Source organism: Micromys minutus (assembly GCF_963924665.1).
Source record: "Micromys minutus genome assembly, chromosome: 18".
Taxonomy (NCBI): Eukaryota; Metazoa; Chordata; class Mammalia; order Rodentia; family Muridae; genus Micromys; species Micromys minutus.
The window spans coordinates 38,590,240-38,609,730 of record NC_137953.1 but is presented as its reverse complement, the minus strand read 5'-3'; the positions used below and the strand labels follow the sequence as shown (position 1 = coordinate 38,609,730).

The window sequence follows — 19,491 nt, the reverse complement described above, 5'->3', positions numbered from 1 at the left end:
ACAAAGCTATTCCTCCGAAATAGCCAGAAGGAGATTTGTGGGTTTTTTTTTCCATTCATTCATCATTCTCTGGATCTGCAGGTCAATGGGTGCAAGGTTGGGGTAAGTGAGGTCACCACATTTTTAAATCTTTATGCTACCACCATAAAGTGTTCTTCTACATTACCCCCCTGTCTCCCAGTCACCTGGTTTGGAGCTCAGGGAAGTAAAAGCTGAAATCTGGCAGGCTTCATGTGAGTGTACCTGCTAGAATGAAGTGATAAGACTGGGAAAGCATTATATCTCACACCTCATCTTCTCAGTTTTGCAATTCTTCCTTGCAGAAAAGTATAGGTTTGTGTACCTTGCCTGCACCTGTGCTTGCATGAATTTTGTCTAGGCAATGTGTGCATGGTGAGAAAGACTGAGAAACCTTCCCTGTCTCTGCACCTAGCTGTTGCTCATGGGTCACAACTGGTTATGTTTCTCAGTGAGGGCCATTATGCTTTCTTTGCTGCCCACCACCCTTGAGTCCTCTTTACAACCTAGCCAACAGGCCTGACTTGTGGAAGGCAAGTTCTCTCCAATTGCATTATTTGGAAGCTTTGACTCCTTGCCACATTCTTTGCTCTCTGGGTGAGTGTGTTTTCTTACCCTCTGCCTATGCCCTTTTTCCAGTTTTCAAAAGACCGAGTTTCATGCAAAGCATCAGACACAGGTATGGACCTGAGGATACTGATGTATAAGAAGTGGTTGTCATCATCTGTGCCAACCACTTTGCATATAGAAAAGCTACATGGAATTATAGATAGGTGACGTTTAGACATAAAAGCACCACTGGAGATTACTGCTCTGCATACTGATGCCTGTCATTTTGCAAGGAAGATGTATTTTCCCAGTGAACCTATAATCTCATCTAAGTATTGACTATGAAGATATTGTTGTTTTAGAGTACAGGTAGTTATGTAGATCCAATGGTATAATAGATGTGATGATACTTGGCAAATTCTGGAACTCTTTTACATTGTGGTCTATAAGGTGACCTCTTATGACCATCTCAGAAGCCTCTGCCATCTCCCATCCTTCTGTCTGGCAACGGAATGATATAAAGATCTAGAATGTAGGATAAGGCCATGGCAGTGATGTCATAGGGCACATAGAGTCAGAGGACCTATGGAAGAGAAGGAAGAAAAGCGACGCTGGCAAGGGGTAAGAGCTAAGAAAGGGATGGGCAGTGCTGGGAATTAGGGACTGGGACCAGAGACAGCATGGGAGAGGAGACCCTTGACTTCTCTTGGCTCCCAGCTCTACAGAGCAATGTTCCTGACAGCTATGCTGCTACTGCTGCAAGTGAAGGGGGGGAAAACTCTGAAGGGCAGTTCGAGCCTTGATGGTGACAAGAGTAAGAAAGACTCTAAAAGTGAGTAGAGGGGAGAGAGGTGGGAGTTGGATGGGGAGAGGCTGAAAAAGGGGGTTTTCTTGGGTTGAAATCACGTCCTGGCAGCTGATTAGGTCAGGATCAATCTGGGTTTTAGATTTTGGGAGATAACTCATGTTCCCTATCACCAAAGCATGAAATAATAGCTGTAGGTAAAAATGTTTGGTTTCACAAAGGCTCTTAGCTGGGCTGCAGCATGGGTCTCTCTACAATTGTCAAAGGCTTCTGAAAAAGAAGTGTGCCTAGAGAGGGCCTCTTTGCCTTCATACTTGAAGATATTCCTTATTCCTTTGGAGGAGGGAACTGGAGTGTGAAGTGGTTGTCACCTGTGTTTGAGATGGGACTACTGTTGAAGTGAGAAATGAAAAGCCCTTTAGATGGAGCATTCTCTCACCCTGCCAAGGCCAATGTTATGACTGGCAGTTGGCCATTGCTTATCTTTCTACTCTTCACCTCCTCCTGTCTCTGATAAAAACTGGAACTGAGATTGGGGTTGCCCATCTCTGCCTTTCTTTTGTGTTCTAGACAAGAATGTGGAGCAGTATGTAGAAAAATTTGTGGTTTCATCGGTAGGTGACATGTGGCAGGAGGAAGATATGGCCCAGCAAGAAGATATTGTCTCCCATGCAACAACTATCCGAGACCACCTCTTTGATCTAGCCTTCTGCTTCAACCTGGCTAGCATCGTGTTTTTTTTATGAGAGACTTTGAGTTGGAGGCAGTAGCCTGGATCCTTCATGAAGACTTAGACATTTACCTCCCCTTCCTGATTGCTTACTGACCCCCTCTCCTAAATGCCTCATTAAAATGCACACACCACTTCTTGTCTCCAAGAAACACCTGGCCTTAAGGTGTATCAACAGAGCTTTCTCAATTTCCATATCCACCACTTAATTGCCACCCCAACCCAGAATTTCTCGTCCAGGGGACAAAGACACCAAACCCACACCCTTCTCTTTTAAGCTTTGTCTGAAACAGAGATGAGACAGTGACAATAAAGTAACAATCACAAAAAATTTCTGAAAACAGTGGGAGTGGTTCTGTGCAATTTAAGATCTTGCTTGGTTCTCTAACTAGTCTGTTTAATTGCCCGGCCTTTGGCCCACTGACCGACTTTCAGACGCACCTGCTAACCAACTGCTGCTTTTTTTTTTTTTTTTTTTTTTTTTTTGACACTTTCCCCTCTTATCCTTTCTGACTTTTAGGAATAGAACATACTAGAAAAGAGTCATCAAAAGATGGCAAAGTAGGTTGTGAAGATGTGGACTAAACATTAGAAGTTTAAGCACCTATGTTTGAACGCTTAGAATACACTTAAAGCCAGATGCAGTAGTAAACATAAGTAATATTATTACTCTTACAGTAAAGCAGACAGACAGGAGGTGGAGACAAGAGAGTTCCTAGAAACTGAATTTGCAGTGTGTTTTTCAAAACGAGGTAGATGGCAAGGACAAAAATACTTAAGATTGTCCTTTGACCTTCACACATAAGCTATATCACACATGTGCGTGTGCACACACACGTACATACTCAATGAAAAAAAAAAGAAAAGGCTAAATACACACTTTTATTTTGGGGAAGAGAAAGAACAAAAACATTTATTTTGACTTCAAGAATAGACTCACTCCATTTACATCTCAGTCTCTTTGGTAGCCAAGTTACCAGAGCTTGCAGTGGGCAGAGGGATTCAGAAGGGTACCGCGTGGACAATGAAAATGTTTGGCAAAATCTGGAGTATTGCTGAGGGGCCCATGGACTCGAAGGCTTGGAGGACTGTGAAGGTCCTGAGGGTCTTGTGAACTCAGTTCCCCACACATTACCTGAAGAAGAAGATGTCCAAAAATGGTAAGGGATAAAGAACGTTTCACGGGGTGATGAGGTGGGTTAGATACAAAGACTAGGAGATCCTAAGGAGAACAAATAGGACAAGGGGCAGGGAGCTCAGGAGACAAATGAATAATATATCACATGTAAATGGTTCAATATGGCACTAAACATATAGGAGTAAAGTTGATTGTATAATACTGTTTATAAGGTTCAAAAGTAAGGGTTAGTAGTGGAGTTCTGTAAGGGAGCCACTAGTTTATTGGAAAATTGTAGATCATGCTGCTGAAAGAGCACAAGGTCTTTAAATGAGAGATGCCAATTTGAGACCAGCCCCTGGACTGAGGCATCTGAGTGCTTTGGTTATATGTTCAGCCTGTTATTAGCTTCTTTAAAAATTGTCCATTTCTGAAGCATGAGGGAAGAAAGAAAGAAAGAAAAAGAATAGAAGCTTATGTCATAGTTGGACTTGTAAGGGGATGGGGTGAGGAGCTAGTGTCTGGATATGGTTAAAAACCTGTAAACATCTAAAGGTGGCTCCGAAGGAACAATTGAGAAACGATAAAGGTAGGGATTGATAGTGGTTGACTTGCAAGTATAGAACAGTGTAGTGGGGAGCAAACATTCTTTTATCATCAGTGATACGGTCCTTAGATGATGTGAAGCAAGTATAGGGAGAAACTAATAGCTGTTCACCTGGGCGTAGCTTCTGAAGAAGAGTTGATAGGGGCTGAGGTCCAGGTTGGGCAGGGTCAACTCTCCAGCATGCTCTACTATCCTCTTTCTATATGCCTAGATATCGGTATGGGACAAAAATTTCTTTTAGGATTCAAATCTGTAGGCTTTAAAATGTCTCAGACCAGCTACATGGTATGGTAACCTAACAGGTTCCTAAGCCTCTTTATCCAACTCTGTATTGATGTTCTGATCTGAGCCAAGAAGAAAGAGTACTCACCAGAAGACCTACAGATGTCTTAGAAGGTAGGGAAATCTACAGGGTAGGAAGGGGGTCCCAAGTTGCCAACTGTTCAATGGGAATGTGAAGGGCAAAAAGCTATGCAACCATAGTTCCATGAGGGATAGTGGAAGGAAATCAGAAGAAGAGGGACCTCCGCACACCTGGAATGCAATGGCTACGCCTCCTGTGTCTGCAGCATTTTCCAGGAGTGTGTGAGAACCATTGAAAGAAGACACACTGGGTAAGGGGAAGGCAGCATAATGGCGCTCTAGGCACAGAAGTGCTTCTTTTAGTGCATGGGTATTACAGGCTGGGCAGCCACTAGGCAGTACTGTTAAAGAAAGAACAAGAGAATGAAACGGTGAAGGTCAGCGGGATATGAGGGATATCATAGACGGACCTGGCTCCCAGGAACATGGAACTTTTTGAAGACTAACTATCCTATAGCCCTTGAGTAGCCTTCCCTCCATGCCTCTTTCATTGTTCGCCCTGGTGATCCCTTTGACAAATGACTCACAGAGATGGTTGAAGATATGCAGTAGTTCATGGGCCATGATGCTGCCAGCAGCGCCAAAGTTCACGGCTCTAAAGAGATGAAATCTGGTTTTACTTGCAAAGTCTTTCAAAAGTATTTACTCCAATTTCCTAACTCCAAGCCTCATCCATCCTAACACCTGTTAATCCCTCTTCATATCTCCCACTAAAAGACTCACCTTCAGAGAACGGTCCATACCTGGGGTAGCCAGGGTGAAAGAATGGAGGTTGGAGAAGGCCAGCCGGGAAGACCACCACATGGTCAGGTATTGAATAGTAGGCATTAACCCCCCAGGGAGATTTCTGCCATCTGTGTGAAGAGGACACACAAACACAGCTCTATCATTTACTGTCTATGCAAGACACATGTAGTCTCTCCCAACTATCATCGTGGGTTTGTTTCAGTTATCACTGTTCTTAGTCCATCTCTAGGATGAGGTATCTGTTTTCATACCTGTGGTAGGGAAAAGGCTGCAAGAAGCTTCGAACATTTCTGCCCCGGAGGGATCGTACACAGCTCAGGAAAGATTGAAGGAAACTGGGACCAAGTTGGATCTAGAAGAGGTAGCATGTCATTTTATGCACAAAGATGTATACAGACAGATGGTACTGGGCACATTTACACCTAAACAGGTAATTTCTGACATATACACACCCTGTAATATCACCTCATGTGGGTGCAAAGTTCACACACACCGTCATGCAGATAAACATAGACACATCACAGAATGCATGTATGTATATGTGTATGGAGACATAAGAGCCCTAGAAAGTTTCAATATTTTGCCCTATAATGAAAAAAATTTAATGCTTGTAAGACTCATCCAGCTAGGGTGTTCCAGAGAGAAGACAGAGAAAGGGGATAATGCTTGAAATGTAAATAAATAAAATATCCAATAAAAAAAGGTCCCGTCTAGCACGGGGTAAAGAAAAGGTTGGCTCAGAATGTCCCACAGAAAATGGATTGCTTTGTAGACTTAGTTTGGTCAGGAGAGTAAGAAACAAAGGGCATAAGGGACACTGAGAGGGACAAAGACCCACATCACTATACTCCTGTTTGGCCATCTCAGGCTTCAGGGCCTGTTTTGGAGCCCCCATCTCCACCTGCAGTTGGTTGAGCTGGAAAGAGACACAAAAAATTTTAAGCCGTCAGTATTCCCTCATAAATCCTCATAAGCCATTAACACTGTCATTCAGATATGTAATCTGTACCCCCTTGTCTCTCCTCCATCCCCATTTCTTCAGCCAGTGATTCACTATCTCTTAAACGGTTTCAAACTGACCTGTAATCATCCTGGCATTACCTTGTTCAAGGCTTCTTTCCAGGTCTCCTCACTTATCCAGGAAAGCTTTCTGAGGCGAATGATGACAGTATTCTTTATCTCAGCAAATAATTCCATGGCCTATGGGATGTGGGAAGGAAGGAGAAAACTGTAAGATTTAGTCTGATCCCTGGTCCTCCTGTAGTTTGTCAATAGACCTTGGCCCTACTGGACTCCAAGAGCTGTCAGTATAAAGCAAAGTGCTCACAAGAGATTTGCTCCCCAGATTACCACAAAAAAGGTATAAAGATTTGTGGGATTACTAGAACATTTTCAAGCTCAGAATGGCTAATTAGTTAGTTGCCCCAAGAAGGGAACATAGCAGTACTTTTGCCATTGTGATATCTGAGATTGATGGGTACTTTCATTTAGGTGTAGCAACTCTCCCAGAGAGCAAAGAGCATGGGGAACTGTTGTTTCTCTCTCTGTCTATAGGACTTTGGTCTTCATATACTCCCACTTAAGTAAGGTAATATGTCTTCTTTTCTAGGTTCCTTAGCTTCCCAGCAAAGTGCATTCTCCATAACCATGCTGCTTGAACTTTACACCTTCTTAATTTGCAATTACTCACTGCCTTGCCTACATTCTTTCCTAGTGGAAGGAATTGGGTAACAGTATTAGAAATGACTCTTGTCTTCAGACTGACTGGGTTCAAATTTTGACTGCCATTTGGTGGCTTCATGAAGTAAAGTCACTCATTTAACTCCTCTTGGTTCGAGTTCCTCTTTCATTAAATCAGAGAAATAATTGTAATTAAAAATGTTACATGTATAATGTTTATAAGTTCCTCACTCATTCAGAAGTTGCTCTTTTGTTCTCTATGAGATTACACCATCCAGTGCTCATGGTATATCATGTATTGTTCAAAACTCTTAGACAAACAAGGAGATAGCCTTAAAGGTCAAGGAGTTAGATATTTTTTTTTCTTTTTATGGTTGAAGAAACACAATACCAGGAAAGTCCAGTGAAGTGTTGAAGTTAATTCATGTTGGGGATACTTTGTTTCCTGTGGCTAAATTACACTTACTCAAGGGACTGAGCAGGTGGTCCCTAGGTTCTCTCTTAGGTGGTCTTTCCTTTTTACCTGATTCCTGCTCTCCACACCATAAAGAAGGACACACTTCACAGAACTAGAACAAGGTGTGTTGGATAGAAAGAATAGAGGGTTGAGGCAGGGGTGAGCTCTCACATACAGCACTTTGAATGCTTGGGCCAAAAGCTTCACGAACAAACAGAGCTGCCAAAGTAGGCTCAAAGAAGGCTCCCGTATGTTCCACACACTTCATCCATCGAGGGTAGGCTGGCTGTAGAAACATAATGAAGTTAGTGAGATCTGCCCAGGCCTTTTTTGCTCCTCGAATCACATACACACATGCCAAGGCCAGTCATGTTTTTCTTGATGAATTTTTTAATTTTTAATTTTGCAGGAACGGGGAAATGACTCCGTGCCTGAAACACAAATACAAGGACCTGAATTCAGGACTCCATAATCAGCATAAAAAGTCAGGCCTGGAGTTTCATGCCTTTGGTAGGGTGGAGAATCTGATTGATTGGCTGCCATCTAACCTATCCGAACCAGTGTTTTAGGTTTAGTGAGAGACCTGCCTCAAAGCCTAAAGGTGGAGAATGGTAAAAAGAAAGATACCTGATGAGGTCTCCATATGCACACACAAGTGCATATATGACATACACATGTATACACTATACATGTAGTCAGCAACAACAAAAGCACACACACGTGCACGCGCGCGCGCACACACACATACACACACACACACCTACACATACAAATTTTCCTTTGTCAGTTTTTTCTCCCATATATGCTATTGCTCAGTGGAAAAAGGCTACTTTTCTCCCTAAACACCCAGGCTTGATGCCTATTGTTACAAAACCAAGGTCCTTAGGAGGCATCCCTCTGAGGAATAAAGGGTTTCTTGGAAGGAAAGGAAGAGTTTCCAATCCTGAGATTAGGTCCAACTTGCTAAGCAAATGGCTCAGGAGTACCGCCATACACTCCTTCTATCTAGAATTTTATTCCTAAATGTAAACCAACAGAAGAAACTGTTTTTTTTTTCTCTATAGTACCCTTTCCTACTCTCATAGGGTGTTTCTCAGATAGTAGAACCCTATAGATCAGTAAATGTGGGCTTCAGGTAGCACAATGTTTCCTGTTAAAATATGAAAATGCAAAGTACTAAGCGGCAAGTGCACCACTTACACTAGAATCCCTCTAACCAGGAAAAGATGGCAGGCACTACATATGTTAGACAGAGTGTGGAAACAGAGGAGAGAGGACACTTTGAAATATAAAGAGTGGAAGAAATACTTCAAATGCGAGATAATGAAGCTCAATGGTTTCATTTTTAGGGCAGTGAAAATGTTTGCATATGTCTTCTACAAACCATGAATGATAAAAATATAAAGAAATCTCCAAGAATATAGAAAAAATTCTATATAAAATCCTATAGCAAATTATTAAAGGAATGTTTTTGAAGGCACTGAAAATTACGTGTAACTATTAAAGACCATTGTAGGGTCACTGAGTGCCAAATATGTCAAAAGAATAAAAATGTATTTTTTAAAGAGCTAAGTAAACTGGGTTACAAGGCAGACTAGGAGCTGCAAACACAGGTAAGAGCCTGCTATAAACAAAGAGTAGGGCCTTCAGTGACATAACAGAGTCTCATATCAAAAGCTTAGTACACAGAGGGGGAACAGCAAAACTAGAGCATAAACTAAGCAGAAATGAGCAGCTTCTAAAATAAGGCTGATCCAGGGCTGTTGGCTTATACAAATGCACACATGCATATACTTTCACAGACTGTAAATGTATTAGAATGTTTTCTCCTAACTTTCCAATGTAAATGATTGAAAACACCAGTGAAACCTGTCTGTAAACTATTTTTTTTCTTAAAGACCACCACAACACTGCCCTTACACATAATATTCAGCATTTACAAATGTAAGCTATTAACTTAAACCCATGTACTTTAGGTAGACCAGCTGTACAAACAAGAGAAATGTCTGCTCTACATTTCTCACAGATTTGAAGATCAGGTGACATAATTCCTTAAAAGCACTCTGTTTATTCTAAATTCCACTGGAATTTGATTAGCACTACTCAGTAAATTCTATTGCTCTGCTGATGGCATTATTTTAACATCAGGAAAACATCTGGAAACATTGCAAATCACATCCTAGTAAATGAGATAGAGAAATTGATTGCAATATGAGTGGACTCTTGTCTGGTTCAGACATAACTGAACATCACAAGAATGACTCATGGTTATTTTGACCTTTCTGCCCTGCCTACTGATAATCATAACTTATTTTTCTTGCATCCTTTTTCTTCATTAAATGATTTTCATCTTTCCTAACTTCACCCACTGCACATAGATTATTATTATTCCTTTTTTTCCTGAACTGTAAATACTCAAAGCAGGGCTACTTGTGTATTTTGTCCACTGGTACATAATGGGTATCATAAAAATATTTTTTTATAGTTGGTACTCAACAAATATTATCACACACTCCACATGCAGTGAGTGATGGTACACACCTGTAATCCGAGCAGTTAAAGTGTTCAGGCAATGGAATTACAAGTTCTAAGACATCACGGTGAGACTCTGTCTCAAAACAGTTTGAACAATATAAAAAAATCAGATAAATGAATGAACGAATTTACAGCTAAATCCTGTAAGTCTGACCTATTTCTTTTCTACCAAGATATTGGTAGTAGTATGGATTAAGAAAGTTTGTGTAAAACTGCAGATAACCCAGGGCCCAAGAAGAAAGGTAACTGAAATGACTTGTTTAAGTAAAATTTTAAGTTGCCTAAATAAATTGTGTTGTTGGGTTGAATATGAGTAGAAACAGGCATTTCCATTCACCATGTTCTAAAATTTAACCGATGAGAGGGTCACATTTGACACTTCTTGATTTTTCAAAATAAGAATATACATTAAAATTCCTCAGAGAGATTAGAAGACTTCAGTTAATATACATTGTCTGGAACTAAAAATCGAGCCTAGAATCTGGTATTGCTACTGACTCCTTGTTACTTCTTAAACTACAACCCAGGAGATGCCATAGCTTGTGTTCTTGAGTCATGTTCTTTTAAAATATAAATCAGATACATTTTACAAATTTTGGATTTCATAAAAAGAAAACAATTATCCTTACAATGACCGGCCAGACCATCTTTTCTCTGATTTTTACTTCAGACTTGTCCTATTTGCTGATATAGTTCTCAACTACCCAGTGTCTACTTCAGCAGTAGCATTGGGCCTTACATGCAGAGCTCCAATATTTTTTCTCCACCAGAGTCATGAGGACGAACCCCACATACTACACCAATTTTTACCCATTCTCCTTTATGTATTGTTCCTATGACATAAAGCCAGGCAATACTTTTCTTTCTCTAAATATTGCTTCAGTTTTATCTGTTACTAAGAGTTCCCACTGATATTCAACCCTCTCTGATCATCCTGTTTTAGGAGCCATCAAGGTATCTATCTATTGCCTAAATTGTGTTCTTTAGTAGCATAGCTCTGTATTTCATGTACTAAGACAGTCACCATAAATCTATGGAATGTAAAGGCAAATACACTTAACTATTTTGTCCTTTTTAGAGAATTTGCTAACCCAACTCTGTAGCACTCACATATTTCTCGGTCTGGCCTGGTGTGTCAAGATATAGACAGGTTCATGTGGCTAGAAAAATGACTCAGTAGTTAAGAGCACTGCAGCTCTTCTAGAAGGCCTTGACTCAAATCCTGACACCCACATGGCACCTCATAACTGTCTGTAACTCTACTTCCAGGGGACCTGATATCCTCATATAGACATACCATGCATGCAGGCAAAATGACAAAGAACATTAAGTAAAATTAAACAAGTAATGAAAATATGTGGGCTCATGTGCCAAACAAATTGATTTTGAATCCTGATTTTTTTTTTCACTTAAAAGCAACGAGACCTTAGGAAAGGTTGTTATTCTCTCACCTGTTTCTGAACCTGAGAAACAGGAACAAATACATTAGAGCATTTCTGGGAAAATTAAATATTATGTTGAGTGAGTGCTATACATGGATGACTGACCGACCTTGAGACTTATTAGATGGTATTAACATTATTGCTCTGTGTCACTTTTGGTTAGTTCAGAAAGGTGAAGCAATTTCTCCCAGGCCACACTTTATTTTCACCTTTCTATACCCCAGTGAAAAGGATGGTGATTACAGGCATCGTCAGCCTTCCACATTCTTTAAGCATGAATCTGTGTGTTGACATGTTTATACCTTCCGAGACATGACCTCATGCCTCAGTCCTGGCATTACAGGCAGCTATTTTTATTTTGCCAGGAAGTTTGCAGTTGGTGATATGCTCTGCTTCATCTGATCAAGAGCTAGGTCGCATAATAGCTTTTTGTGAATCTACCCCATATTGTGTGGCCATCTTAATGGAGAATGGTGTAAGATACAATGAAAAGCCACACTGACCCTGAAACCAGACAGCCAGAGAAGATCCCTGCTCTAACTTATTACTATAGCCTGAGTCCTAGAGACTCAGATTTGTTGATCCATGTCTGCAATAAACATAAAATGAGCTTGATGCCCATGTTTATGCTTAGCATTTGGGAGACAGAGGCAGGTAGATCTATGTGAGTTCTAAGCCATCATCGACACAGTGACCTCCAGTTCAGCCACAGTTACCTAGTGAGACTCTGTTTCTAAAAAAACCCCAAAAGATAAATAAATAAACACAGATAATGATATTATACTACATCAAACAAATTTAAGAATCAGATCAATAAAAGAAATTATCTAGGCTTTTATTGACCATGAATAATCCATGACTACATTCTAGCCTCAACAAAACAAAAATCCTTTACCAGTTTGAGGAGTGGGGAATTAATTGGTACACATGTAGAGTTCAGAAGACCACCTCAGGTGCCAAAACTCATTTTCCACTTTGAGTTGAGTCTGGGTTTCTTTGTTTTGCCATTGTATATACCAGGCAGCTGGGGCCCTGAATGTCCAGGGGATCTCCTGACTTCTGTCCATCTTACAGTAGCACTGGGACTATAGGCAAAACTACTGCAACTTGCTTCAAGCTAGGGACTCAAGCTCAAGTCCTCTCCCCTGAGTGGCAAGCACTTTAGTCACTGAGCCATCGCCTGAGAATTGAACAAAGACTTTTAAAAACTCTTTAAAGTAGAGAAATTATCCATAAATTAACAAGAAAAGAAGGTTATTTTCTTTTAAGACTGACCATAATGAAATGCCTTTACTGAGGTAAGGATGTACCCAATGTTCTAGATGATTCCACTTGGATTTGAAATGATCTGACACAGCATGTTAAGGAACTCTGACTGAAGATCTCTGTCAGATAATGCATCTGACTGGCTAATAGTTTCTACACATTTCTTAGACACGTTTCTCAGATATATGAAGATATGATTAACCATGTCCATTTGTAACTAAACAATCTCATGAGATCAGGGACGAACTCTGTGCTGCACATTTAAACACCACCAAATATTCTTCTTCCCAATAATTTTTTTTTTAGTTTTTCTTAAAACAGTGGGTTTTATTTTCATGTTTTATCATACATGGGGAAATCTTTTAAAGTAGAAAAAAAGAAAATTTTTTTAAAAACAAAAATCTGGAACAATTCACCATTTTTTAAATGTACCTTCCATGTACCCCTTTCCTACCAGATCAACACAGGCATCTGGGACCTATAGAATTCTTCATAATAAATTTTAAGCTTTAGGGTCAGGTCATCAAACCAGAGTTCAGAAAAACAGAACATTGCTTGAGAGTAATGGTAAAGGAAGGTTTTTATTCTTAATTTTACTTTTATGAAGAAACTCTAATATTCGGTCAAAGGCCACAGAAGTAGCCAGTAAATATCTTGATTCTAAAGATGTACTCAGACTTCCTATCTTGCCTACTTCCACGGTATGGGACCTCTCCTCCTATGCCTTTTTACTGCAATCATTTCCCCAATATAGAAAATACATTGCCCTCTCTCCTCACCAGGGGTGGTCGTTCTTTCAGTTTCCGTAGGTTCTGGATCAGGTCTCTGCGTGCCTCCTGGAATTTTGTGTCCAGTGCTGGTGAAAGTGTATCCACCAGTCCCAAGATCATGTAGCTCTGTATTTTCTCCCTGTAGATACAAAATTCCCAACCCAAAGCTAAAGCTTCTAAACATGCTTACATGAATAATTCCTTCTACAAACTACTATGGCATACTTTTACATATCCCTTTCTCTATATTTACAAAGAGTAACTGCCATATTAGCAAAATTAATAAGAACAAATAGTTTTTATTGCTTTGGCTTTGGGAGTGACAAAGGAAGGGAGGAGAGAGGCTGTCTTCTGAAGTTACTAGGAGAGGACTTGATTTGTCTCTTTTCACAAATGGAAAACCTCAGCTCATCTAAAGACAGATTGCTAAGTACAATAAACCTGGGCTTGTGGCTTGCCTTGGTCCTGCTGGCAGCTGCCTTTTGGGACATACATATATACAACCACTGAAGCCACAAGGTTGCTGCTTTGCCTCCCTCAAAAAGGATTTCTAAACAATGGTGCCACTAGGGCACTATAGGGAAGGCTTGCTTGCATGCCCTGCAGAGTTGAGCTGTGGGGTTAGGGATTTAGCTCCCTGGTAGAGAACTTGCCTCGAAAGCACAAGGTCCTGGGTTCCATTCTCAGCTCTGAAAAGAAAAGCAAACACAGGTTACTGACAGAGTCGGGCTGTTCTGTACTTCCAATAGTGCACGAGTTCCACAAAGAATGATGGTATATTCCTCATCTGTCTTAACCCTATATCCTTCATTTGATTTGTCACATCCCAAAGCCTTACATAATTCTTGATTTTTATGTTCCCTTCTGTGCCACCCGCTCTATCTTTCTGTGTCTCTCCATGTCACAGGTGCCTCTCATTCACGGTGTCCCAATACCTCACTCTCCTCTCATACCCAATATCTGACCAACTCCACCTGGGCAAACCTGTGATTCAGCAGCGCTTTTTCCACCAGTTGTGACATGTTTCTCAGGTAGTCAAGGTCATGGACCACGAGGGTCTGGGAAGGACTCAAAGACATCGGTGTGAATATTGCTTGTAAACAGGACAACCAGTCGATGGCTGGGGCCAGTTCCTTAGAGAAAAGACACAAAGCTAAAGAGCAGGGACAACAAAAGGAACAAAAAAGGGAAGCAATTGGGTGTAGTAGAGGAATTCTGGGAGAAGACTAGAGTTAAGGACAAATTGAAATGAAAGGAAGGGACAACAAGACGTTTCAGTGGTGACAGGTCTGACCACCTGACTTCAATCTGCCAGCCCATATGATAGAAGGCAAAAGTCCAACTCCCAAAAATTGTTCTCTGGTTTCAATCTTTACACCTAGGTACATTCCTGCCCAAAGTTTCAAAGAAGGAATGAATGACTAGGTAAATAAGAAAACAAGCAAACAAACAAATAATTGCATTTTAAAAGTAAAGGAAATAATGGTAGTAGAAGAAAGAAGATACAAAGAGAAAGTTCAAGAGGTCATCAAGGAGAGTCCTTAGGTCCTCAGTTCTAGGCACCTGCAGTTCATCAACAGTAACCACATGGAACAGCTTGTCTTGTGCCTGCTGCTGCTGTTGTGGCCTCGGAAACTGGAATAGCCGTGAGGAAAAGACAATGAACCAGAAGGCGTGGTGATATGCTTCTTGTGGGTTACTCCCCAGTAAAGTTCCCAGCCTGTTCAGGTACGTCATATATTCCCGCAGAATCTAGAGGATGGGGAATCTTAGTCACAAAAGCTAGAGGCATTTCACTTGGGGGTGAGGTGACAAGGTACCTGCTGTGAGGCATCTTACCTGAGTATAGACCTTCTGTTCCTGGTCTTGAGGGAGAAAAATGTCAGACTCCGGCCGGTCTATCTGGACACAAGAGAGACTGGAGAGAAGTGGGCACATGGGGGGACAGAGTGGGTAGGCTTGGGAAGGGAGGAGAGGTACAATGGAAGATGAGAAGGTGGGAATAAAGAGATGAGAGAGAGAGAGAGAGAGAGAGAGAGAGAGAGAGAGAGAGAGAGAGGGAGAGAGGGAGGGAGGGAGGGAGGGAGGGAGGGAGGGAGGGAGAGAGAGAGAGAGAGAGAGAGAGATAGGATACTGTACAAAGCAAGATGGGACTAGTAACAATCTATACATGCAAATGTTGAGCATCTCAGCAACAGAGGAGCACAGGTTTGTTTAAAGAAAGCTATATATATATATATATATATATATATATATATTGGTGCCAGTGTAGATCTAGAGTCAAGAATCTAGATACCCATGTTAGATATACTAATTAAAACATGCTCAAACTCAGCAACAAAATGTATTTTTAATTTATACATTCAAGACACAATTAATGCAGAGGAGTCCATTATGGATAAAATCTAAAAACGTTACATATTATAATTTTATTTTTTTAAATAAATTCTACAATGTTACATGCTTGTAGCATGGTTCTGTAGTAGAGTAGTTGCCTAACACGGATGAGGACTTATATCCAATCCCTAGCGCCAAATTTCAGAACATATTTTATTCTGTTTTAAAATTGTAATTGTTTTTTAGAGACCCACAATAGTTTTGTTTCATTTTGGAAAGGCAGTATATTTTAGAATTATACATAAATGCAAATGTGATAGTTTGCTCACCATAGACTTTGCATTAATTTATATTTTTAAAATTATTCATATATAAATATGTTTATATTGATACTATGTGTAAAGTATTTACTAAACTTTGTACCCCAGCTAAGTGTCCATGCCCCAATTTTCATTTGATTCTTTGTCTTCAAGCTTTGCTTTCTCTCTTTTGATTTCAATAGTCTACTCCCATTCCAATATCTCAATCTCATTGGCCTATATACCTTTCTCACTTCTTGAAAAACCGTCTTTCAATTACACTGAGCTGCACAATTACTTTCCTGTGATTAGCTGCAAGCTTTCAATGGTGTCGTTCTGTTCTCTACTCTGTGAGGGGATTTCTGAAATCCTTAGTTTTTTTTTTTTTCTTCTGTACTTCCTTTTTCTTTGTGATGCCACCCATGGTGGTCCATCTTCTTTTTCTGTGATTCCTCATACTCATCTGTTCCTCCTGCTTCAGCTTCTCATGGGCTCCTCTACATTCCACATCTTGTAGCTGAGCTAAGTTTAATAGCTTAGGCAAACTGGAGCCAACTAAGTGACAAAGGGTTTCCTCCATCTCCTTTATTGGTTTCCAACCATAGAAACCTTGCAGAGTCTCTGGGACCATCAACAATGTGTTTAACCTGATTATAGTCCCATGCTCAGTCTTGTAGGATTGTTCCAGGCAAGAAAGCAGCATGCACAAGGAGAAGAGGAATAATCTTGACATTGCATGTGAGTCAGCAGAGCACAGAGTATGAGGGAGAAAAGGAACACAACAAGAGATAAGAATAGAGGTCAGATCACAAGCTTAAAATTCTTTGGGGGCCATATCTTGATGACTGAGAGATCTATTAAAGTGGCAGGCTTTTAGCTATCAAGTTTGAAAAGGTGCCTTTGGGTAAATAAAGTGTAAATAAGAGAAGGGGAATTCTAGAGATAGGATGGCTAATGAAGAGGTCCAGGAGAAATTCATATCTGCAATAAAAAAAAAGCTGAAAACTTCTACTCTTCAAAGAGCTGGCCTTACTACAGCTTTCCTCCCTACCTAGTAGCCCTTGATCACTATAGTACTAACTTTCCCTTAAGCAAGGACTGTTCCCTACATTGCAAACATATCTTCCAGTCTGAAATCTCTTTTTTGTAAGCAATGATAGCCTAGAATTAGAGATTCAGGTACAACTGTGGTTTTGCCAGTTTATCCCTCACCTGGATGACTGGTGAGTGTGGAGGGGCTGGATGAGGTCGAAGATAGGCTCTGAAGAATGGGAAATGGCCATACTGACTCATCAAAAGCCTCAGATTTTGGTTGAAGTCCAAGGAAGTCCAGTTGCCAGAGATGTTCCAGCCTCCAAGCTTCAAAGAAGAGAGACAAACCTGAACCTAGGGACCCATGACATTGAGTCTCAAATGTGCTCATCTTTCCCGTCTCACATCCACAAGCTCCTTCTTTCTGAGCCTTCTACTGCTTCTAAGGGTTCTCACTCTAAGTCACAATTCCTTAAAAAGTAGTTTCATTTATATTTCCCTCACAGTACTTGGAATCTCTAAGTAAGAGTCCTATATTCTATAAAATCATGATAGCTCTCAGGTGTACATTGTTCACATGAATTATTTAGAAAGTTGACACCCCAATTTTTCTCACCTCTTCAATAATTTGTCTGAGTGGACCAGCTCCTGATGCTTCAATGGCATCTGTGTCCATACAAGAGTTATAAAATTGGAAGACTTTCTCCTCTCCAGATCCTAGGTGCCAGGACCCTGGGGCCTCTAGATAAGAAACAGAAGAACTCAACAAGTAGATACTGGTCCAAATAGACAAACAGAAAATGGGAACCTCATAGAGACATTGAGAAAAATTTCCAAAGGGATATAGAGGAAGATCAAGCTCAAATAAATGAGGAAGTTTCCAGTTCTTATGGGTTCAGCTTGACAACAGGATAGCTGTGCAAAGAGATAGAGTGGAGACAACAAGATGATAAAGACAATAAAGAAAACGGAGAAAGGGACACAAGAAAGAAAAGAACTGGAAAAAAGAAAACGTGTAAAAGAGTCAGCAAGATGTGAATAAAGAATGTTTGGTAGTAGTTGAAGGCAAGAGCAAAGAGGGAGTTTTCTATACTTGTGCAGAATTCAGAACTTTCCAGATCACATGAGACACAGTTGTCTGCTTACTCAGAGACTCTGCCAGTATGTGTCCTCACCCAATAGTCTCCACAGTCGGCTCTTGTTTTCTTCTGTAAGTGCCTGGAAAGAGTTACTGGTCCCATTGGCATTTTCACAGGCAAAGCTGAAAAAGTCATCACAGGGGGCCACACTTCTGTTTCCAGAAGTCATGTAAAGGCTCAGAAGCTCCATACACACAGGTGTCTCACATGGACCTGTGAAACAAAAGCTCAGAGGTAGAAGATCCAACTGAACAAGGGCTCCCCCCAGGGGCTAGCGAAGGACTGTTAGTGAGATTCATAGGAGGGACAGACCTTAATGGGGGGGTGTGGGAAATGGTATGACTTATTGTTGTGGGATTCAGAGAGAAAGCAGTCTAGATCCTCAGGGACCATCAAGATAGGGACAATTATGTCATCGGGTAGGAGTCTTGGGGGTTCATATGAGGGAGGACTGCCTAGCCCATGGGTATTCCATGATCTTCCTTACAAGGACCACAGTTCCGGAAGATGTAAACCCAAAGCATAGAAGAACCAATGACCAGGCCACAAAGCAGAACAGCTAGCAGTACCCATCTGGCTCTTGTCGACTGTCTGCTCCACTCAGTGGAAAGCTTCTCTTCTGGAGAACTCTAGTCAGGTAACCAAGTGGGGGAAAAGAAAAACAAGACAAAGAAGTTTGGGTGGGCAGAAAGGGCAAAATGATAAAGAGAAGCGGGTAAAGGAGTTAGTGTTTTTGTCCCTTTATACAGAGTCAATTCTGCTTATTTTCCTTAAAAGCCGGCCTTCCTTAGATCTTTACTATATGCGATAGCAATTCATTTAGAAAGAGGAACAAACAGGATTTTCAGGACTTTAGAAATAGAAGACTTCAGTGTGATGGCAGAGGCCACTTACCTCCTGGTTCCAGGGAGGTTCCATTCTACTGCTCTGGCTCTGTCCCCTCAACTTTTCCCCACTTTGTCCTTCTCCTCCTGAAGTGACTGGAGGAAGGAGGGGGAGAGAGAAGCTGCTTCAGAATGGAAGAATATATTAAGGACAGATTTGTCAAGCCACTCTGACCCTCCCCTTCCCCACAGTTTCATCTCAAGGCATTTCCCCAAATGAACCACTTCCTAGATGTTCCTGTTTTCCCACCTTTCCTCATCAACTCCCTTGCTTTTCCCTTCTATTCTGGAGGCTTCCTATTTCCTCCTCTCAAATATTTGTTGGAGAGACAAGATATTTGTAGTAGCCACCCTAACCCCCAACTAGGCTCTTGCTCCAGAGAGGGACGTTTCTCAGGGACACTTGCCATCTGTCTCTGCTTCTCTCTGGCTCCCAGAATCCTCACTGGTTCTGCTCCAAATGTCGTATCTAAAGCATTCAGAAAATGACCTCCCTTTTGCCCCTGCTTCAGTCCTTGTGGCCCTGGAAAAGGGGCAGTTCTTTCACTCTCTCTGTCCCCAAATGTGTACTGTTGGCCTCTGGGTGGAGCCTGCTTATCAGTGAGGGAACACTCAAGCCTCACCTCCTCCTTTATCTCAGTTTCTCAGGGGAGAGAGGGAGGAGCCTTCACTCAATAAGCAATCTTGCCCTTGGTCTGCTCCTTGTGTTTGGCT

At 41.1% G+C, this 19,491-nt stretch overlaps 2 protein-coding genes across 2 annotated transcripts; one reads left to right on the top strand and one right to left on the bottom strand.

Moving 5' to 3' along the window:
* Positions 1-1,152: 1,152 nt before the first annotated feature.
* Positions 1,153-2,118, top strand: LLCFC1 (LLLL and CFNLAS motif containing 1; the record flags this gene model as incomplete). Its single annotated transcript, XM_080932399.1, has 3 exons — positions 1,153-1,188; positions 1,285-1,399; positions 1,943-2,118. The coding sequence occupies 3 exons, from the start codon at positions 1,153-1,155 to the stop codon at positions 2,116-2,118; spliced, it is 327 nt and encodes a 108-aa protein (XP_080788525.1).
* A 957-nt stretch (positions 2,119-3,075) lies between these two features.
* On the bottom strand, positions 3,076-18,811 carry KEL (Kell metallo-endopeptidase (Kell blood group); the record flags this gene model as incomplete). The annotated part of the gene is made up of 18 exons (XM_080932583.1): positions 3,076-3,237; positions 3,938-4,033; positions 4,361-4,530; positions 4,717-4,784; positions 4,933-5,043; positions 5,188-5,288; positions 5,775-5,852; positions 6,038-6,136; positions 7,249-7,359; positions 13,096-13,225; positions 14,071-14,219; positions 14,650-14,838; positions 14,926-14,988; positions 16,935-17,081; positions 17,371-17,495; positions 17,930-18,106; positions 18,381-18,522; positions 18,788-18,811. The coding sequence occupies 18 exons, from the start codon at positions 18,809-18,811 to the stop codon at positions 3,076-3,078; spliced, it is 2,142 nt and encodes a 713-aa protein (XP_080788709.1).
* Positions 18,812-19,491: the final 680 nt, after the last annotated feature.